This window comes from Myxocyprinus asiaticus, chromosome 8 (assembly GCF_019703515.2).
Source record: "Myxocyprinus asiaticus isolate MX2 ecotype Aquarium Trade chromosome 8, UBuf_Myxa_2, whole genome shotgun sequence".
NCBI classification, from domain to species: Eukaryota; Metazoa; Chordata; class Actinopteri; order Cypriniformes; family Catostomidae; genus Myxocyprinus; species Myxocyprinus asiaticus.
Genome location: NC_059351.1, coordinates 15,352,050 through 15,376,283, shown reverse-complemented (window position 1 = coordinate 15,376,283; position 24,234 = coordinate 15,352,050). Strand labels below are relative to the sequence as shown.

At 37.4% G+C, this 24,234-nt stretch overlaps 1 protein-coding gene across 1 annotated transcript in view; it reads left to right on the top strand.

The window, feature by feature from the left end:
• The window catches only part of LOC127445571 (voltage-dependent T-type calcium channel subunit alpha-1H-like), a 139,182-nt gene that overhangs the window by 72,829 nt on the left and 42,119 nt on the right, over positions 1-24,234 (top strand). The window contains 8 exon segments of the mRNA XM_051705717.1: positions 4,846-5,158; positions 6,485-6,577; positions 8,619-9,261; positions 11,174-11,523; positions 15,230-15,381; positions 15,811-15,996; positions 19,695-19,812; positions 22,455-22,610. Of these exon segments, the coding sequence (XP_051561677.1) occupies positions 4,846-5,158; positions 6,485-6,577; positions 8,619-9,261; positions 11,174-11,523; positions 15,230-15,381; positions 15,811-15,996; positions 19,695-19,812; positions 22,455-22,610 (2,011 nt within the window).

Here is a 24,234-nt window from a genome sequence, read left to right as displayed (position 1 = left end):
CAACTACAACACCGGCTCTGCTGTAGCCCGCCCCCGCGGCCCGCGTGGAGCCCAGCGCAGGAAGCAGACGCCACCCGTCTCATGGCCGGCTGCCAAGTACCCGAGGAAGGCTTCGAAGCGCCCCTGAGACAGGCGACCCAGGGGCAAGAAGACCCACTTCTCCGGAGCTGGTGAGCAGACCACTCCATCCCCTGGTGGAGGGCCGGAAGGGGAATTTTTTGTTTCATTTTCATTTAATTTCGGCACATGTCCAAGAGGCTGTGGTACCCAAAAATTCAACAAAAGAGCGGTTTTCTTGTTCCCTGGGTCACATGTTCGGTGCACACGGCCGTCATCACGACCACCGTCCACCGTCCCATCTTTACAGGTATGGTGCTCCAGCGGCAGTCCCCCCGCCCCTGTGCGCCCAGCTGTGGCACAAACACGCCCACACGGGATTGGGTCTGGTGGACTACAGGGACGAGACTCCTCCTCCCCCCCTCCTCAGCCAATCTTATGGTGGGCAGCAGGAGCCAGGTAAGTTCTTCAATGTCCCTGGACTCAGCACAGCCATGGGGCTCGAATCACCTCAACGTGGCACCTCGAGCTCCGCCTTCCGCGGGGCCCCACCCGCTGATACGTCCGACATGATCATTCCCTTGGTCCCCCTTGCCCGGAGTTTGGGCACGTGGCTCACGCTTTCCAACCCGTCACGGTGGCTGACCCGAACCGTCCGACTCGGCTATGCGATTCAATTCACCAGGCGCCCGCCCAGGTTCAGCGGCGTCCGCTTCACCTCAGTGAAGGGCGAGAATGCTGCTACCGTTCATGCGGAGATCGCTACCCTTCTGCACAAGGGCGCGATAAAGCCTGTCCCTCCAGCCAAGATGAATAAAGGGTTCTACAGCTCTTACTTCATCGTACCGAAGATAGGTGGACCTGCGAGTACTGAACCGGGCTTTGCACAGACTCCAGTTCAAGATGCTGAAGCAAAAACGCATTCTAGCGAGCATCAGGATTGGTTCGCGGTGGTAGACCTGAAGGATGCGTACTTCAATGTCTCGGTCTTACCTCGACACAGACCCTTCCTGCGGTTTGCCTTTGAAGGCCAGGTGTGCCAGTACAAGGTCCTCCCCTTCGGCCTGTCCCTGTCCTCTCGCGTCTTCATGAAAGTCACAGAGGCTGCTCTTGCCCCGCTAAGGGAAGTGGGCATCCGCATCTTCAACTATCTCAACGACTGGCTAATCATAGCTCACTCTCAGGAGTTGCTGTTCGCACACAGTGACCTCGTGCTCTGGCACCTCAGCCGACTGGGGCTTCGGGTCAACTGTGAAAAGAGCAAGCTCTCCCCGGTTCAGAGCATCTCTTTTCTCGGTTTGTAGTTGGACACGAACGAGTGTGCACAGTCTGAAACTTTTTCAGAGGCTTCTGGGGCATATGGCATCCTCAGCGGTGGCCACACCACTCGGATTGATGCATATGAGACCGCTTCAGCACTGGCTTCAGACTCGAGTCCCGAGATGGGCATGGCGCCGCAGAACACATCGCGTGGCCATCACGGCGATCTGTTGCCACCTCTTCAGCCCTTGGACCGACCTTGCGTTTCTATGGGCAGGGGTTCCCCTAGAGCAGGTCTCCAGGCGCGTCGTGGTTACAACAGACGCCTCCAAAACGGGCTGGGGCACCATATGCAACGGGCACACAGCCGCCGACTCCTGGACTGGCCCGCGGCTGCGTTGGCACATCAACTGCCTAGAGTTGTTGCTCGCCCTGCGGAGGTTCTGGCCGTTGATCCAGGGCAAGCACGTGTTGGTCCAGACAGATAACACAGCATCGGTAGCGTACATCAATCACTAAGGCGGTCTACGCTCCCATTGCATGTCACAATTCACCCACCGTCTCCTCCTCTGGAGTCAGCAGCGCCTCAAGTCGCTATGAGCCACTCACATCCCGGGCAACCTCAACACTGCAGCGGATGCGCTGTCATGTCAGGTTACCGTCAGGGGAGAGTGGAGACTCCACCCTCAGGTGGTCCAGCAGATGGTAAGTATTTGGGGAAGCACGACTTGATCATCAGGTTCCTGAGAGGTGCTAGGAGGTTGAATCCCTCCAGACCGCGCCTCGTCCCCTCATGGGACCTCTCCGTAGTCCTTCGGGGACTACAGGGAGCTCCCTTTGAGCCCTTGGAGTCAGCTGAGCTTAAGGCACTCTCTTTGAAGACTGCCCTCCTGACTGCGCTCACTTCCGTCAAAAGGGTAGGGGACCTGCAGGCGTTCTCTACTGCAGTCGCGGTATTGCCCCGTCGATGTTCTCGGGAGGGCATATGTGAACGCTTTCTGCGGGACACGCTGATGTAAACATAGAGAGGGTGTGCAACTGCTAAACCCGTCCGTATAGCGTATGATCATTGAGTGAAAACGTTTCACTGTACCCCTTCCACAAACCCACCCCCCCCCTGCTCTGACGACTGACATGGGCCCAGCAAAACTATAAGCCCCGGGGCCCAGGACAACCTTAATGCGGCCCTGCCCCTGGATGCTAAAAGGATATCTAAGGTAGCATCACGTAGCATTTTATATATATATATATATATATATATATATATATATATATGTATGTAAGTTAAGGAATAACCACCCCTCCCCCAATAATCAAAACAAACAAGTACAAGCCCCCCCCCAATATTTATAACATGATCAATGGAAACGTAAATTCTTCAGACTGTAACCCCCAATGTTCAAGCCAAATATACACCCTTGACTTCTACTGTATATGCATAAAGGAAAATAAAGAATTTGCCTTTTAATGAGTATTAAAGGGATAATTCACCCAAAATGAAAATTCTGTCATCATTTACTTAGCCTCATATTGTTCCGAACCCATAAGGCTTCTTTTTCTGCTATGAAACACATAAGGAAATGTTGGGTATTATGTAAGTGTCAGTCACCATTTACTTTCATTGTATGGAGAAAAGATGTAATGGTGAGTAAATGATGACAGATTTTTTTTTTTTTTTTTTTTTTTAGGGAGCTATTCCTTTAGTCAAATATTTTCTTAACTCTTATTAATAATCTTTTGTATTTAATCCATGGTTACAGTGGATTACTGCACAAATCCAGAAATTGCAAGAAATCTTAGGTGTGAAAATGGCTTTCTTGCTTAGTCCCATGCAATATGCAAATTTGGCTGTTTGCACCTCTACTCATTATTTTTGTCTGCAGACAGATTTGGTTGCATGTATGGTTGTTTCTCTCATAAGGGAGTCCTCATTTTTTATAGCAATTTTAATCATTTAATCCAAACTAATTGCCATTTTTAGAGAGTTAAAGCTGAAGTGTGTAATTTTCTGCTTAACAGAATATCCAAAATAAATATTGTTTTCAGAGAGGTTTTGTACACTCCCTGCATATTCCATTGGTATGGCAAATAGATTTATTTAAATAAATAAACTCACACTATTGGTTGAACCTATGTTGCTTTGTCGGGCTGGTCGGAATGCTCAAACAGAGCATTGTTTTGATAGCACCACAAAGCCACCCACCAGGGCTCATGACAAGTTGTTATATAGCATGAGATGGTAAAATCGTATGAGTTGGCTTGTACAAAAGTGAACAACGCTTGCTCCCATAGAGAAAAATAAACAAAGCAACGAACAGTGTTGTTACGATTTTACCTAAGTTTAACCCCTAACCCAAACCTGAACTAACCATAAAGTCTAAACCCCTGAGCCGAACCCTAAACCTAACCATGATTTTAACAGAAAAAAACAAAAAAAACTGTTGTGTACCACGGAAGAAAGAAAACATCAGGGTTTTGAAGGAGTATTCATAAATTTTTTCCTAAGTTTAACCGGTAAACCAAACCACAGAAGAAAGAGAACATTGGGGTTTGGAACGAGACGATGGAAGTGTTTTATAGGAATAAAAGTCATACCTTTTAGTACGAGCCAGGACATACAATATCATACTATTTTGCCATCTCATACAAATTATAATCTTCACCTGTTGTCATGGGACTACTGTATGTTGGAGCCATAGTTTTTGCACTTTTCGGGGAAATCAACCTACAAATGTCTTATTTATAGTTGACTGTGCATATTACGTAAACTGAGATAAGTATTTTATCATTGGAAAACTACACACTACAGCTTTAATCATTTTCTTGTAAAGGCTTTTTAAAGTTTCTTTTCCTTTAAAAAAAGAAAAAAGAGATCCCCAGGAATTTTGATAACCCAATTAAATTGATAAAATCAGTCTCCTCCACCCCTTCATCATGCACGCCTCCAAAAAATTTCAGCGTGAACCCTGATACAAACAAGACAAAAGTTTAAAGGTGAATTAGGTTCCATTTCTACCAGATTTTTACTAAACTGCCGTATCTGTTGGTTATACAATATATTCAGATCAAGTGCTCACAAAAACAGATGACCCACAGGGCAAAATTTACATGCCTCAAAAGAGGAGATTGTTTTTCTCAAAGAATACAACACTAGAAATGCAGACAACTTTTATGGTTTGGATCCAGTCCCTCTGAAAGTACTCACTTGAAATCTTGAAACTTATACTGGCTCAGACTCTTTATTGTGTCTTTATTATGTCCTGTGTAGCACTGATATGTCTGGCTAATGATGACAATGATGATGTTATAATGTGAAAACATAGGTTAAATTGTATTGAACCTTCTTTAGAAGAAAAAATGCATCCCATATATTTCTGTGTGTAACTTTTCTATTTGTTCCTCTATATCTACTGCTATCTACCCTGACTAATGTCCAATCGAAATAACGGATCATACCTAAATAAATTTATGTTATTGTGTCATACATCTCTCAGCATTCTGCACTAACCCCATTTGCTCTCTCTTTAGGTTGTATAATGCCACAGAGTATCTGAGTGAATACTACAGATTAGAAGAATCTGATGACGTCCCCTTTATTTGCTCCACCACTCGGGAGAATGGAATGCTGCACTGCTCGAACATCCGACAGCGCAGAGTGGGAGCGGCTTATTGTGAACTCACTGTTGAAAATGTCACAGCTAATTTTTTCAAAGCGTCCCTTCATCATGGTTGTGTGAACTGGAACATGTATTACAATAACTGCAAAGCAAGTGAACACAATCCACATAATGGGGCTATCAACTTTGACAACATTGGATATGCGTGGATTGCTATATTTCAGGTGTGTTTGTTGTCAAAAGGATTACTGAGCAAACTGATTTTATGCAAACAACATGCAGAGTCATTGATATTTTAGCAAGGCAGGTCAAAAATTTTAATTTTAATGCTTAGATTTGTGTTAAAGATGTGTTCCAAGTTGTTTATTAGGATTTTCGCTGAGTATATATTCAGTTTGGCAGGCAGGTGAGATTTTGTATCCTCACAAATCCTTTTTGGTGCAGAGACACTTACTTTCAGAGTTGGAAAATAAAGTGAATGGTTGCCATGGGCTACAGTGAGAGTGAATCCCTTACATCAATAACCAGCTTACCTGTCCTAGAAAATCAAGTTGTATCATGTTCCATTCTAATTCAATCTTCAGGGGCTACAGTATTTATCATTTTCCAGAGTAATCTGATTGGGAATGAGCAAGGACATTTATCAGGTTTCTGAGTAATTCAATTGACCAGAGCATGACATTTATAATTCCTTAGAGTATCATGACCTAGTTTTGTGCAAGAGGTGAACTATAACTTAAGATGACCTTGATTTATTGGCAATTCATAGACGTTTTAGGCAGGGTGGTATCATGCTTCTTATGTGACTTTAAAGAGGTAGTTCACAAAATAAAAAAGGAAATTGTGTCATCTATTACTCAAACTCATGTTGTTTCAAAGCCATATGACTTTCTTAATTTTCTTGGAAAACACAAGGAGATGTTTAGCAGAATGTTGATGCTGCTCTTTTCCATGCAATAAAAGTGAATGGTGATCAGGGGCTGTCAGTTCCAAAAATGACAAAAAGTCTGTCTGACTGAAAAAGTTGTTATTGACTGAAAATCTTGTCCTCCTTTGTAGATTTCTAATCAGATGTGGTGCTGTTAAACATGTTGTGGCATGTCAGTGAAAATTTATCATGGTGTTTTTATGTCAAAATGTTAAGCGATGTTGCATTTACAGTAAAGGTGGCATATTTAAATTAATTCTGACAATACAGAGCATTGTGAATTACAGTGAATTACAACTTCAGTTTCTGTCTTTTCAGCACACAATGCTGGAATATAATGCACAGATCATATGGACTACTTTTATGTTGTATCTTTTGTCATTTTGGTGCTTGACAGTCCATTATATGGAAAAGAGTCACCATTATGTTTTCCCTTTTGTGTTCCATGGAATAAAGAAAGTCATTCTGATTTGGAACCGCATTAGAGTGGGTAAATGATGACAGAATAAAAATGTTTGCGTGAACTATCCCTTTAAGTCCCTTTAAGTTATTGCCACCTCATAAAAGTTAAAAGAATGGTGGTATCAAGCAAGGTAACATCCTGTTCCTGTTTTCTCTTCAGGTTATCACCTTGGAGGGATGGGTGGATATCATGTACTATGTCATGGATGCACATTCCTTTTACAACTTCATCTATTTCATCTTTCTTATCATTGTAAGTGTATATTAATGAATTATCTGATTATCTTCCTCTCGGTTAGCCTCTTATTGAGTTACCATTTCTTTACATGCACTAGTTGCATGGATATGTTCTTTGCCATCTATCAGGGATGACAGTGTTCTTAAAGGTAAGCCATGCAAATCAAAGTTTTATTGATAAAAAGTCTGAAGTAAGAATGAGGGCATTGAGTGCATATTAATAATTTGTTGATCAGTTGATGAAGCACAAATTGACTAGTGTCATGAAGTTTTTCTTTCGTGTAAATATGGGTATTTTGGATTTGCCTTTCACAATCCTTTAAAAGGGTCATGTCATGCATGAGGAATTAAATCCTTCGTGATCTTTTGACATATGAGTTCATTGCACTATAAAAACATACTGTAAGTTTCAGGTCCCAATTTATTAAAACTAAGATGCAACACAACTTTCTGAAGTCAGACATATCATTCTGAAAGATCTCAGTGTAAGAAATGAGTATCACCTTGTCCTAACCAGGCGGAATGTGACCAAAATTTTTGAAAATGTTTTCAGCAACAAGCAATTCATTGGTCTGCGATTACTGAACTCGAAAATGTTACGTGATGTTATGCTCTCAGGTAATTTACATTTTTTTTTATATAATGTGATGTGGAGCTGATTTTTTGACCAATAAAATTATACTGTGAGCGGGGCTATCCAGCGACATGATCAACAAAATATCCTGATGCTTGTTGCGATAATGGCTGGTTTGGACATGGTGTAAAGCAGGCTTTAGAAAGTGCCTGTTATTAAAGGATTATAGCAAATAAAAACTATATTGAACTTGACACCCAGGGTTTGCGAGTAAATGTACCGCAAAGTACCGCAAAGTGCTGTTTCTGTTTTTACACACAAAGAATGAGTGAATGCCTCATAGAAGTCTTAAAAGCATAGCAACAAATTTTAAGGAATTCCTGTTTAAAGGAATAGTTCACCCAAAAATGAAAATTCTCTCATCATTTACTCACCGTCATGCCATCCCAGATGTTCATAACTTTCTACTGCAGAACACAAATGAAGATTTTTAGAAGAGTATATCAGCTCTGTAGCAGTGATGTTTCGTTCGTGAACGAATCGGTCTTTTAACGAATCTTTTAAGTGAACGAATCATACTCGTTCACCTCCATACACTGACCCTTTCTAAGCCAATGAGCTCTAGTTTGAAGTGCGAGACTGCTTTGGTGGCTTTTCATGCCTGTAAAGACTGACTATATCATGAGTCAATAGCATTCGAGTGTGGGCTGTGAGGCAGCATATACATTGGTTTGACCCGCTGAAGGAAAACGCCTCTTCACTGAACCAGTCGAGTCGGTCGTTTGAGTCTGAACGAGATAAGAAATCTTGTTCATGAATGAACTGAATGTACTGGTAAACTCATTCATGAACTAAATGAATCACACACTCAGTCATCTCGTTTGTGAATGAGGATCTGCTGAATGAAAGGAGGCATGTCATTCATTTAGTAGGTGGTGATATGCACAAAGAATTTGAATCACCAAAAAACAAAAGAAGAAGAATGTGGAAGTGAAAGTGGAGATTTTTAGTAAAAAAGGTCTTAAATATCGATCTGTTTCTCAACCACACCTATTACTGTATATAGCTCCTGAAAATATGGATATAACCACTGGAGTCATATGGATTGCTTTTATGCTGCCTTTATGTGCTTTTTGGAGCTTCAAAGTTCTGGCTACCATACATTTGCATTGTATGGTCCTACAGAGCTGAGATATTCTAAAAATCTTAATTTGTGTTCTGAAGAAGAAAGTCATACACATCTGGGATGACATGAGGGCATGTAAATGATGAGAGAATTTTCATTTTTTCCCTTTAACTATTACTTTAATTCTATAATCAGAGAGAGGATAGAAAAAAAAAGTTTTGATGTGCAAAACTTACCTAACAATTTTACTATAAAAATTGGATGTCATGGAAAAATAATTAATGGTATGACACCTGAAATGTTTCTCGAGCTATTGCTTTTAAAATCTACCATACTCATATTTTGATTTCTACACAGGTAGGCTCCTTCTTCATGATCAACCTGTGCCTGGTTGTCATAGCAACACAGTTCTCTGAGACCAAACAACGTGAGAACCAGCTGATGAAGGAGCAGCGGGCACGTTTTCGCAGTAATGAGTCCATCCAGGCTGAACCAGGATCCTGCTATGAAGAAATGCTGAAATACCTTGTTCAGGTCTGCCGTAAATTTTGCCATCATGCTGTTCGCATCTACGGCGAATTGTGCCCCCTGAGACAAAGGGGTGGGGCCAATCTCAACAATCCCTCCCTGACTGGAGGCGGGACTAATGGATATTGGAATGACAATGGGACAAAGTCCCAATACTTCATGCCGCATTATCATCATACCCATCATCCTCACCATTACATCAGTAATGGCTTTGAAATGAAAACCCTTCATCTTGAAAGAGACACTCAGAATTCTAAAAAGAACCCATCACTCCCACTTGCACTACAGAATTTAAAGGGTTTAAGGCGCAGTATGAACTATCCCACCATTTTACCCTCCAAACTGTACAAAAAGTCGCACTCTCACCTACATACTACAGGAGGGGTCAAGACACCAGCCTTTCATCATGGGCCCTATAGCAGGAAGATCTCAGTTGTCAGTGGATTTCATGATACTTACAAGTTGCAACACGGTAAGATCGCAAATATGTAAATCATACAAATGGTACAATGGCCGCCAGAAGTATTTGGATACTTGAGCCAGACTTAAAAATTTATGTAATTTGGTTGCCCTAGATACAAAATTTCAAAAGAAGTGGCATCTGCAAATAAATGATGCTAGACCTTTTCTCAGAACTTTTTTGCAATTTATTCTAACTACCGGTAACTGGTGTCAAGGTAATTTTTAGAATAACCACAGGTGTAGTTCATCACATTAACTATGGACATGTTCCACTAAATTTGACAACTAGAAAGTGCCCAAATATTTTTGTCTTTATTATATATCTATTGTATTATAATTTAAAACCCAACAAACTTTAAATGATTTGTCTAAAAGTATGCTTGTGCTAATTCTTTTTTAAATAAATGCCACTTGGTTTGATATTTTGTTATTTAATGCAATTACATTTTTAAGTGTGGCTAAAGTATCCAAATGCTATTTAGGGCCACTATACATAGAACATAGCAATATATAAAAATATTGCAATATATATGCACAAACATAAGTGTTTTGACCTTACTGTCATACTGTATTTAAAATACTTTGGGTTTGTGGATTAAGAATAAATTCTGTCTTTGGGGTTCTGACTTAATAACATAGATAATGAAATTCATTTTTTTTTTTCTAGTCATTATTTTCTTGTGCCTTTTGACTTTTGCCTGGAATTACCTATTGAAGTGAAGTTCAACTGCATTGCAATTTTCAGTATTTTCTCAATATATGTTCATAAATTTAAGCTGCTGCTACATATTTGTATTTAAGTGCATCGTTATCCTCCTGTTACCCACATTCCTGTGCAATTGCATTTAAAGCTACAGATTCATATATGGTCAGGTTGCCCTCCATCAGGTTTGGACAAACCAATTTTACCATTTTATTTTGGTGTAGTGTGGTTGGAATAAGGGTTACCCTAGTCAAAAATTCTAAAGTAATGTGTACAAAATTACTATTAGAATTTTTTTTGTAATTTGGAACCAATCCTAAAGGCTCATAATGGGAATTTTCTTATAGGATTCAAACATAACACAAAATCGAAGGGAAAATCAATTTGTTTGGATTCAAATTAGGAATATTTTTTACACTCTGTTTTGACTAGGGTTAGTGTATTTAACTAGTATGTCATCGATTTGAAATTTATCCACTTATATTGCTAATGATAAATATTGTTCATTTCATGTGGGATATCATTATAGAACAAATACAGCAGATGGGACTCAACAGGCAAGTATAGTAAGTCTGTGCCCTGGTTGCATGAGAGAGACTGTATCGATCACTATTATCAAATCACAGAGATGGCTTGGGTGTCATAAACCATAATCAGGAAATTAACCAATCCCTAGGTTGAGTAATTATGAGGTGCAATTGCACAATATTGTATGTAATAGGAGAGCATGCATTAGCAGGGCATATTGTTGCACTATATAATTTTTGCAATGAGAACCAATCGGATAGATGAATGTTTATAGCTATTTAATGGGCTTTTTTTGGTAAAACAAGTCATGAAGCAGCAAAATGTAAAAGTTCAAATTCAAAAATATCAACAGAAATTGTAAGTTATAAATTGTATAGAACTACACCTTTCAGTTAAAATCTACCTTTATTATTTGTCCCTTGTCTTGATGAACCCCAGTGTGGTTTTATTTTGTTCACCTCTTTACCCAAGATCTGTTAAAATGCTAATACTGAAATTTTAGTTTTAGAGGATAAAATTCACAAATATTATTCTAATTCAAGACCGTTTGGAACTCTTGTTTGAAACCAACATAGGTATCTAATTGGACTTTTGTTACTAAGATATAACCCCTGTGACAACTTCCCAGTGTGAAAATTAGCCCCGGTCTTCCCTTATGTGTAATGTTTAATATCTTTGTCCTTCTTTCCAGGTGTGTATCCGGGCACATGTTCGAGCGTGTGTCTGGACAGCAAGGCAGGACTTGTATCCTCTGAATTGTCTTCCTGCCCTGTTTGCACCAAGGAAAGTGATGGTGTTAATTGTGACTCCAACGGTGAATCGGACCCCGAGAAACAGGGGCTGGACTACAGCCCAGAACAGAGCAAAAGGAACCAGGACACAGAAGAAAAGGTGTCTGAGAATGAGAATTGTGTGTGTATGTGTCTTCATTACATCAGAACTGTGCTGAGACGGACTGTGGACAGCAAATACTTCAACAGAGGAATAATGATCGCAATCCTTATCAATACACTCGGCATGGGAGTGGAGTACCATGAACAGGTGAAAGCATACATAAATAAACTCACTTAAATACAAACCTTACAATATAATGGGCGTTTATGTTTAATCATGATGTACACAGCACATTTCCATTCATAGGATAGAAAAATTATAAAGGAGATCTCTTGTATCTCAGTTGTTTGTCCTTGACAGCAATGAGATTCATAGGTGAAAGAAAACGCCCCTAGTAATCACCCTTGTGTCTATTTAGTTTCAGAAGAGATCTCAATGTCTCAAATTGTTCTCAAATCATCTGAGCTATGCTATCCACATTAATTTTATAGATCCATTCTCTAAATGTATGTCATCATTTGTCTCATTTATTTTTTATTTATCCTAAGGAATTTTAGGGGTCTGATTTTGACTTGCACAGAGATGATATATGGGTATTTCCTCAACTTCATGCAATTTCATCTTAACTTTTATTCAAATTAAAAGATTTCACCTTTTTCCTTTTTGTTAAATTATGTTCACATTAAAACTAATTTGGAAACTTTTTACCAGACCTTCATCATTAGGTTTTGGTACTTTACAAATTCCTTTTATGTTTTGTTTTTATTGTTTTAGCCTTGTCCCAGAGTCAGATTTTCGATCTTAAATTATGAAAATCCTATATAAAAACAAACTAACTAACAAACAACTAATTATAACATGTTTTAAACTAATGTCAATAGTTGCCAATAGCTTTAACCTAGTGATTGTAGGCTATAAAAAGCTTAATTTGATAAATACTTAAATATAGAGTATTGTAACAGAGCCAAGTCTGCATCATTTGAAAATAAGTACGTTTATTCCGGGGTCTTGCTTATAGTTAAAAGTCCCGTGTTATGCACCAAATTTTTCCAACCTGGTCTCAAAGTGAAAATGTGACTATATACATTTTTGCAAAACTTGTTATACGTGTCTCCAGGTACAATTCCCTGTAGTTTCCAGGTGAAATGAACACTAGAAGCACTGCAACAACTGTGTGTTTTATACACTTTCACTCAAATCGTGACTTTAATGGCTGATTATGACTTTATAAATACGTATTTTTCTCTCTATTACTCAGAACCTGCTATTTTATGATATCAACACACTTTACTCTAACTAATTTCAATGCTTGTTACACACTCACCTACATATATACACTTATTCCAACATGAATAGCTTGTGTGGTAGCTCACCTGATAGGGTGTTGGACTTGAAGGTGGAGGACCAAAGTTCAAGTCCAGCCATGAATTCAAGCTGACATGTGACAGTACATGTCACAGTCATAGAAGCAGCATGAAATGATGTGGTAGGTTCAGAATATGTGATTTTTTTCATTTTGATTCTGCATTTTAAAACACTAATGGTTAGGTTTAGGCATTGATTTGGTAAGGATGTCTTTTTTAAACGTCTCATTTATATTTTAAAATACTATTGGTTAGGTTCAGGTAAAAGTTTTAGGTTAGGGAGGTATGTTTTAAAACCTTGTCTAAAGACGACACCATTTTACTCGCTTTTGGCGCCCCCAGCTGGACATTTCACTGGAAACTTGCAGTCAAACGTGTTATACAGAACATAAAGTTTGAATTGCTAGAATTTTGTCATGTTCACGTAAATTGCTGGTTTTATTTTTCTTTCTGGTTATTATTGGGATTTTGGTTGCACAATAAACTGCAGCTGATATTTTGTTAATTTTGGACTCTTGTAACCTCAATGTCTGTGCCTGTCAGAGTAAGGAAAGACTCTAAATTCTATAAATACATTTTAAAACTATTGGCCGATTAATCGGTTATCGGCCTTTTCCATCACCTTAGTTATTGGCATCGGCAAAATCCATTATCAGTCAACCTCTACAAATAATATTTGAAGTAAACCAAGAAAAATCAAGGTAAATATCACTTGTGAGCAGTATTTTTATTGAGCATCAGTTCCAATAAATCTGTAATTTTGCCCAATTTTGGCAAAAAGTGTGAACATGTTATTTAATTTAGTGTATTTAGTGTAAGGAAATACAGTTATGAGGTAAAGAGACCAGCATGTACAATGATGACCAGGAGTCAAAGTTGAAGTTTCAATAAATAGAGAGAGAGATTACTGAAGACAAAGTTCTCCACATTTCCAAAGGCAAAGGACAGAAACAGAAAATGAGTTGAGGATCTAACCTCAAACTAACTTAGATTACAAAAACAACAGTAATTATAGGCATATGCAAATGAATTGCCATCATCTCTTACAAGTACAGAGATCTGATAGGTGAACAGTACAGACAATTCTAGAAATCTTACAGACATGCCGCAATCATTCAAAAGATTATATTTTTAAAACGCTAAGTCAAGTTGGTAAGCAGAAATGGGTCAGAGGTGAGTGTTCTCTTTAGATAAACTGGCATCCAGTTCTTCTGATATAGTCACATGATTCTCAAAACTACAAAAAAAATACCTCCAATGACATCATTAGACAGAACACAACATAAGCTATCTTTTCTCTCAAGGTTGAGACACACTCACTGGGACTCAGGCCTTATCCAGTTGTATACTTGTTCTCTGGGAGCCAGGCTAAATGAGAAAGCACTGTTAACTGCATTCCTGACATGGGTCAGACCCTCAGTCACACCTCAGAGGTCAAATACACAAATGACCTGTAACATTCATAATTATAACATATCCGGAATAAATGCTCATGAGTAAAAGCGCTTTGATTACCTTTTGATTACAACAATTGCTAGTAAATGTATTCAACTAATCAATAAGCTAAAGAGGCAGGGGTAAATCCACCCCTCCATTAGGATACATACAATGTTAGCTATGAAATTAGCCTTAGCAAGGCAAAGCAGTCAGCAATTTTATTTTATTTTTTTAAATGTCATTTTCATCACCGTCATTTCCATAGAATTGCTTTAAACATAATACAGAATTTGAGATATGCTGGAAATAACACTGTGGTTGATATTTCCATTTCATAAATATCCTGTGATGCATGTACATACACTTTTAGACATTGCTAGTTGACAGTTAAATAAAAAAAGTGAGAGTGTGAAAAATGATTAAAATGACTAAGGGTCAGATGAGGGAGAAATCTCTCTTTAAGGTAACAACTGCACATTAACACTTTTTACAGTGTGACATATTGTAACACAACATGAACACACACCATTGTGTATAAGGTGTGATACTACTACGGGTGCTGGTAGCTCATATTGCATTTAATTAACCCCCTTGGTTAGGATTAGTTTGTGTCTCTGTGTATGTCTGAGAGAGACAGTGAGAGTCTGAGATGAACCAGTTTGAGGCAGAGGACATTCACTCTGTTGCCAGGGAAATGATTATTTACATTACAGTAGACACAGTTAATAAGACAGCTCACCAGCTCTTAATCGGCAAGAAACAAAGCCACAGGGAGAGAAAGAGGAAGAATATAAATATTATGTCATGACAGTGAAAACAGTGTTTGTGTGCTTCAAATCCTCCTCTAAGGTTTCCACCAAAAGTGTCAGTTTGAATAACTTAAGCAATGTTAATTAAATTACACTGATTTTAATTGCACAGTTGATTTTGTACTCACATGGTTGTATAAATAGATACACCGGACAGACCTGGCAAGGATACATTCATAAAAATAAAAGTTCCAATAGTAAAACGAAAGAGGTTTTACAGCCTGATAGGTGTATTTACATGAATTTTGTGTAATTACATGAAAGAGGAATATTTTATGCTCTCTTTCTCTTTCTTTCCTTTAGCCGGATGAGTTGACAGATGTGCTGGAGATCAGTAATATTGTCTTCACTAGTTTGTTTGCATTAGAGATGCTCCTCAAGCTTTCGGCCTGTGGTCTGTTCGACTACATCAGCAACCCCTACAACAGTTTTGATGGGATCATTGTTATCATTAGGTATATGCTGTTCTCTTCCATTCTGTTTAATGCATTTTATGTTTTAAAAGCTGAAACATGTAACATTTTCAGTGTTAAAATACATCCTTCTATCCCAGCTTAATATGCAGAGACAACTACAAGTCATTCAGAGGTTCATTTTCTCAAAAACTGTAAACACTTTGTCTCTGCACTATAAAATTCCTGTGTTTGTTTAGAGTGACCTGCTTAGACCCGCCCCAACATTGTTCCTCAACCAATGGTGTGAGTTAGGGGCGGGACTATCTGACAGTTCAAACAACAGCAGATGAGGGGCGTTTTCAGAAAACTGTTTTGAAAATGTTGTTTATTTTTACACTTCCATTCGGTGGCGCTAGGGGTGCAGAAATTACATACTTCAGCTTTAATTCAAGGTGTGCTTTGAAATCTTCTGTCTGGTGGTCTGTACAGTGTATGGGAGATCGTTGGACAAGCGGACGGAGGGTTTTCGGTTTTACGGACGTTCCGTCTGCTGAGGGTTCTGAAGCTGGTACGGTTCCTCCCTGCTCTGCGCAGGCAGCTGGTGGTGCTAATGAAGACTATGGACAATGTAGCCACTTTCTGCATGCTGCTGATGCTCTTCATCTTCATCTTCAGGTCTGTCCCTTTGATAGTGACCCCCTTTAAAGCTTAAAGCATCCATAAGTGTCATAAAGTGACATGCAACCTGTGTGTCATATTCCAAATTTTTTCTGGATACATACAATCACTTTGTATGATGAACAGACTAAAACTTAAATCATTATTTACTCTCAAATCAAATCATTAAAGGAATATTCCAGGTTTAATACAAGTTAAGCTCAATCTGACAACATTTGTGGCATAATGTTGATTGCCACAAAAATTTATGTCGACTTGTCCCTCCTTTTCTGTAAAAAAAGCCCAAATCTGGGTTACCGTGAGGCACTTACAATAAAAGTGAATGGAGCCAATCCGTAAACGTGGAAAGAAAGTATAGCCATAAGACATAAACAAAATGTGTGTTAGCATGATTTTAGTGTGATAAATTCGCATACTAACCTTTTCTGTTTAAAGTTTTATCCAATTTTACAACATCGTTGCCAAGGCAACGTAGCGTAAACCCTAAAAAGACTGGGAAAACGACGTTTAAAGCAACTTTACAGTTTTAAGAGAAGAATTAATATACAGTAAGTGATTTTATCAAATTCTAGGCTTTACTTTTCTGCCTTTAAACCCTCCAAAAAATTGGCTCCATTCACTTCCATTGTAAGTGGGGTACTGTAACCAATTTTTCTTTTTTTAAGGTGCGAATTGAAATAATTTTTTTGGTGTAATCAACATTATGCTGGAAATGCTGTCGATTGAGCTTATTTTGTAATAAACCCGGAATATTCCTTTAATAAATTACAAACATTGCAACACGTCAATAACATCAAACCTCATTAGCCTAGTTTCCACCCACTTTTCCTGCTATTTTGTTATCAACAAAGTGAAAATGCGTAAAAAATGTTTGGGAAATTCTTCTGCCTAAAAATGGTGTGCGTGATGACGTTATGCTTAAAAAAAAACACTTTGTCGCATAAGTTTTGGTTTGTCGCAAAATAAATCTGCCCTTAAGCCGTTTCCATACAGAAATGTGTGTATATCGCTAATTGTGTACTTTTCACCTCTCAGATGTACCTAATTTATTTGGGTAAAATGGGGAGAATATTGAGAAAATTCATTGAAATTAGCCAGCTACTGTCATTTTAATTTCACAAATAAATACAATCAGAAGATGAGGAATTGCATAGGACTGATAGGACTGTAATACTAGTCCTGATGTTGCGCCAATCGTAAGTTGCCACCGGTTCCGACCTGAAAGCGAATCATCATGGCCCTGCTCAAGCTGGCAACCTGCACCAAGTAGTGGGGGAAACTTTCGGTCTTAGTATAAGGACCATCCATTGATGTGTATATGCTGTGTGCACAGCTATTAAAGAAAAACTGATGTGGTTTAATATCAGGGTTTACATATGATACATTCCTTATATTAAATAGGCTATTTTGAACAATCATCTAATCTAAAGCATCGCCATCACAACTGCATTATTTCCCACATATTTGTCCAGCAACTTTTAACGATCAACTGAACTTGATTGTCATCTAAAATTAATTTTAGCTTCATAATGCAATTTACATTTTCTGAAGAAGCTCAGCAAATGCAATCTGAGGTAAAGAGGGTTAGATTTAAAATATTTAAAAGTTTTAAAATGTTCAAAATCTCGTTTTCTGAAAGTGAACTCCGCATTGGACAAATAGTTCTGATAGTTTATAGTCTTGAAGTGTAGAACATTCTGAGAATATCATTCAGCCAACTTTTTTCATCTACAGAACAGGGTAAGGCTTTAAGTTTGTGTAAAGAAACGGCAATTATATAGGTCTAAAAAAATTATTTTTTTGTTTGGTAATTAATTATTTTATTTAATGCTTTATTCATTTGGTAATTTATTTAGCCTAATTTAATACAGGGAATTTTGCCAGCATTTTTCAAAAGTATAAACAATCATTTTATAGAATCGGGCTATATGTTAGCGTTCCAAAAAAAAGCACACTGATGCTTTTCTCCTAGTACTGTGTATTTATTTTTAATTTAAAACATCTTTGTGCATAGAAATGATATATTTTTTGTATTGTGGGTTACGTCTGTTATTTTGAATGGTGTGGAAAAGCAACTTTAATAAATAAACAGACAGCTACCACGATTAATTTAATCACAAAAAGTGGCCATTCATTAGTCCTCTGTGCACTTGTCAATGTGCATGATACGAGATATTTGTGTTGGCACTTCTGGAAGTGTCATATTTTCAGCATCAGATCTATATGCCATTAAGATCAATCCATAATCATGTACAATAAATTGTCTTTCAAGAATGTATACTATCGTCATGAGTAACACAGGCTAAAGATTGGGGTAAATTCTGTCATGTGACACTACATTTTTGCGTTAATGCCAATTTTCTCGACTAAAGTGTTTCCAAACCTGTTTTTCGTGACATTTGAAGTATCGACATAGAGTTTATGCGCTAGAGTTAAATAGAAGAATATTATAACGACACTTGTGAAATTTTAGCGATAATTTGCGTTTCCATCAGCTATATTTCCTTGGATGGAAACGTATTTAGTGATTCTTCCGCGTCTTATGACCCGACGTAACAACACAATAACCAATGAGGTTTGATGGTATCGCCGTGTTGACATATTTGATTTACAGAGTTTAGTAATTATTTTACTATTTTATCATATTATTTGATTTGATTTGATTTGAGAGTGAATAATAACCTAAATGTTGGTCTATTTATCATACAAAGTGAGTCTTCAGAGGACTTAGAATTTGACACATGAGTCTTTAGGTAATACTTTTATGATCGTTTTGGGTGCTTTTGAATGAGGCAGTACATGCAGATTGTATGGAAATCTGCAGTAGAAAGAATGTCAGGGTTTGGAATGACATAGCGACAAGGGTACGTCAGTAATGACAGAATTTTTGGTTAAACTATTATTTAAAATGATTATCCCCAATCCTAAATATGTGGTTTCGGCCTTGCAAAGTACCAATAGTTAGTTAATTTTACTAACCATAGAGCCCTAAATTATTTTGGAATTCATATAATATACTTTGGATAATATACTTATTTTCTGAATAGATACTAGGGAAATTAGATATCATGGATATTCATGTGTAAACACTTGGGCATAAATAAATACAACCATTTTGGAAAATAATAATAATAATAATAATAATAATAATAATAATAATTATGGCCATAAATGGAAAGTACTCTATTAGCATTTTAGTGAAAGCATGATATTTTAATTTAAATAAAAGTTTAGGTAGAATTTTATTTCTGTTTTTATTTTATCATATATAACCCGTTAAAATGTAAAGGTGATAAATGACATGCAAATTGACTTATATTCTGATTAAAAATCATCAAAATAAATGATTTATTGTAAAAAAAAAAAAAATTTTTATAAAAATTGCTTTACACAATGAATAAACAGAGTCAAGTCTTTCAAATAATGTGAGAAAGTCTGACGAATTGCTTATGTTCCTCGTTTGATGGAACAATACAGTCTGTTAAATGACTATATGGAAATGCACAGTCAAAATTCTGTATCTTTTTAATTATATCAGTAGTAAGTCATGGTCACACAAATGGCACTATTTCATGAGAATGAGCCTGATATTCTTGCATGAAATTAATTAAATGTTTCGTTTTTTATGCTTTTCCCTTATATCCTCTCTGTCTCTCTGATTTCTGTTTCTCTTTCGCTTGTCTTCTGTGTTTCAGTATATTGGGGATGCACCTGTTTGGGTGTAAGTTCACCCTGCGTTTGGAGAATGGAGACACAGTCTCAGACAGAAAGAACTTTGACTCACTCCTCTGGGCCATCGTCACTGTGTTTCAGGTCAGCAAAATATATCCACGCAGTTTATGTGTTTAAATAAGCAAATCTCTGCAGATACGCTTAAGGACTGAATGTACTTCATAAGATGTTACTGTATTAGGTAGAAGTTATTTGTGGACTATTTGTTATTGCTTAATAATGTAAATTTCCTCTTCAGAGAAAGATGAAACATTATGCATCATACATCATAACATCATAATTTTTGATCGTGCTGTTCCTAAAATCCCCAAATGTTGCTGACCACCAGGAGTCAGGTGGTTACTTTAGTGTAAAAAAAAACAAACAAACTTTCAAGTGAACTTACAGTGCCTTGCATGTTTAAAGTCCAGATGTTTTTTTTAAAAAAGGTATTTTATTCTTTGGAGACAAGTTTTGATTAAGAAGTGAGCATTTAAAGTTGGAAGAGCAGCATTTTGTAGAAATGCTGAGGCAAGGGATTGTAGGTATTTTGCCTGTCTAAATGAACTTAACAAATCATTGCTTGGCAGAACAAATGCTCAGTGACATAACAGCTATTTTAAAGTTTTACATTTATATTAAAATTAAGAAAATGTTACGTGTAATTCATTGCATGTACAGGATTCAAGCAAACCTTAAAGGCTATGTTCACACAGTCAGTGTTTGGGATCGACAAACGTTTTAAAGGAAAAATGCAAATTTTGTCATTATTTTTTGGATGAACTATCCCTTTAAGGTATTTACTTTGTTTATAGAATACGGTTGTCATTCATTTTCATAACCAAATAGTGTATTAACAGAACTGGATTTAGCAATCCAAACAGTACTGAGAAATGTATTTTGCTGCTGTGTGAACATAGCCATATACTTTGTTCTAGATATAACATCACCATGGGGCATCACTGCACATGACAGCAAAGAAAAGTAAATAAATACATAATAATAACGCTATTTTCTAAAATTTGCTTGCAGTCAGATCTGTCTGTTAGGTAGTCTAAAGAGTCAGGCTAAAGTTTGTGTGTGTGTGTGTGTGTGTGTGTGTGTGTCAGTCGCACTTTTAAGACTGGGATTATCCAAACTTCTACAAGTTGTGTCAGAGTTAAAATTGCTGAGGTCATCAAAGTCTGCCCATTTTATTGCAGACATGATGAGGTCATCAAGCCCTCTCCCTGTAGTATTGGGCAGTATGATGAGGTCACCGGGGCCGACACTTGTGCAAATACTGATATGGTGCCATATTAAATCCAGGCCCTGAAGGAAGCCACAGAGTCAAGGTTTCTTGGGCACTGGGAGCCTTTAATTTCCCTAATCTCTATTTCTGTCTGTGTGGAAGTGCGTTTGTGTGTGTGCGTGTTTGTAAGAGAAATATAAACTCCAGGCAGTACTTGCTGGTTTTCATCTGGTCTAAATCAGTCTAGAGGAAGAGCTAGAGAGAGGGGATTGTTTGGGTTCTTCAGTGGATATATGTATGAAATATGCTGGGGTGAAGGAAAAAAACCTAAACAAAGTTCTTTGTATTTATACTAGAATGCTTAATGAGACAAATTTTTTTAGAAATTTGCAAATTTCAGACATGAAACTCTATGTTACACAAGCTGATAGGTTCTTTGAACTTGTCATCTGTTAGCCAATTGGCTCACATGGTGTAAGCTGATTGGTCCCTTACCATACTGTCGGGTAGCCAATCAACTTGCGTCTCTCTTTGTCTAACATTTAAATTGCTCAGTTTTGCAGATAAGCTGGCTTGACTGCAGCACGCTGCGAGAGTTTTTCTCTGAAACCCACCTCCACCCCAGCTACACATGTCTAGATCTGCTACATTATGATTGTTTTTATGTCTGTTTGTACAGCAGCATGTCCTACACGCTCATTGTAGCATGTCTTACATTTTGTCTAATTGTGCGGCAGCAGCAGCATGTCCACATGCTAACTCAGTATGTTTGTATATGTCAGTATGTGTATTTTCTAGCAGAAGTAAGTCTCAGTACTTGCTCTGCAGCAGCAGCAGCATAGCAGATCTAGTGCTCCAAGACCAAAATCTTATCAATATGTCATACACACATAATCTTTTAGATAGTTTTCATGACTGAACTTCAGTTTATCAACATACTTTCAAGTAACTCTTAGGTATTCTTAATAATATCAAAAATAATATGGTACTTTTCTCGAACTTAGGCCAGAAAATTGTGTTCCTATAATAAAAGTACCTATAATCACTATTTTAACTACAGTTTCAGTTATTTGGTTTGGTCTCCTGTTAATATTGATCACCACCAAATATAAATTTCTATTAGTGTTAATCTACCAGTCATTAAGTAAAAACTATAGTTTACTTTAAGGTATGTTGTAAACATACAGGTGTAACAGCATGTGACAAACAAAATACAAATAATATAAATATTAAAAAAATATATAAAATTACATATTGTAAATGTAAATACAAATAAAATCAATTTGAAGATATTCACAGCATTTAAGTGATTGTTTTTGTCCATCAATATTAAGTAAAAACTGATGACCAATTAAACCAATTAAACAATTCAAGCATAGATGCATACACTCAATGTAAATAAATAATATAAAATGTGAAATTTGTCTGTGAAATGTGCCTCAAAGAAAACTCCAGGAATCAGTATAATTGCTTACAATCCTCATCTCTATCTCTATTGTGTGTCTCTCCACAGATCTTGACGCAGGAGGACTGGAACGTGGTTCTGTATTATGGCATGGCCTCCACTTCTCCCTTGGCAGCTTTGTACTTTGTGGCCCTGATGACCTTTGGAAATTATGTCCTCTTTAACTTACTGGTTGCCATCTTAGTAGAGGGCTTCCAGGCTGAGGTAAGAGGTCAGAGGTCAGACAAGGGGATCATGTTTATATTTAATCATTATATACCACTTTCAATAAAAAGGGCTTTTTCAACAACACACTGTATGAATGCTAATGCTAACTTACTGTACATTGACCAGGACACGAGACCAAATATATTCTAATCAGCAAGAGCATCACCATAAGCAACAATAAACAGTGGCCCCAAAATGTATTTGGACACTCAAAAATGAACATTCTCTCATCATTTACTCACCCTAGTGCCATCTCAGATGTGTATGACTTTCTTTCTTCAGCAGAACAGAAATGAAGATTTTTAGAAGAATATCTCAGCTCTGTAGGTCTATACAATGCAAGTGAATGGGTGATAAAAATGTTAAGCTCCATAAAGGCAGCATAAAAGTAATCTATAAGACTCTAGTGTTTAAATCAATATATTATGAAGTGATATGATAGGTGTGGGTGAGAAACAGATCAATATTTAGGTCAGTTTTTACCATAAATTCTCCTCCCTGCCCAGTAGGGGATGATAGGCACGAAGAATGCAAATAACCAAAATCAGAAGAAAAAGGACTTAAATATTGAACCGTTTCTCACCCACACCTATCATATCACTTCAGAAGATATGGATTTAACCACTGGAATCTTATGGATTACATTTATGCTGTGTTTATGTGCATTTTGGAGCTTCAAAGTTTTGGTACTCATTCACGTGCATTGTGAGTACCTACAGGGCTGAGATATTATTCTAAAAATCTTCATTTGTATTCAGCAGAAGAAAGGAAGTCATACACATCTGGGATGGCATGAGGGTGAGTAAATGATAGGACAATTTTCATTTTGGGGTGAACTATCCCTTTGAGCCATCTAAAAAAAATAAAAGTATGAATTTCATTTTATAGATAACAAAATATCAGAGCCATTTTTGTAATTATTTTTAAGCAACTGGCCCCAAGGAAGTGTCCTATCAGAGGAACCTCCTCACATCAACTGCTATGGACCTGTTCCACTAACATTTGACGACCAAAAAGTGTCCAAAAATGTTTTGTTTTTTGTCTTCATTTTGAAAAGTATATCTATTTGTTTAATTATTTAAAACAGAACGCACTTGTGTTTATAAAATGCTTTGCTTGAAAAGTGTGCATGTGCTATCTTTCTTTACAGGAAATGCCACTTGCTTTGATATTTTGTTATCTATTGCAATGGCATTTATATATTTTTAAGTGTGACTTAAGTGTCTTGGGGCCACTTAAACTAACAGCTGAAACGATTTCCTCTTCTTGGCTTCCAACATAAGTGCAAATCCTCTACAAGACTGAATTACATGCATCCAAATTGCACTTAACCAGGTTTTCAAGAGGGAAATTTTCATGTTAAGAGTAAGGCGCTATCAGAGAACTGGAATTATAGCATTGTAACACAATTATTGCACTGCATAGCACTGTAGCTATTATGTATGCCTTGAATAAGGGATTTCCATTAGTGAACATAGAAATAAAGAATAGCGTGTTCCTGTTTCTTTTATTTATTTATTTATTTTGTGTCACATCAAAGAGATTGATTGTGCGGATCTGTGTATGTTTGGTTTGTGTGTGTAATTTTCATGTAGATTAGACTCATCTGTAGTGTATAAGC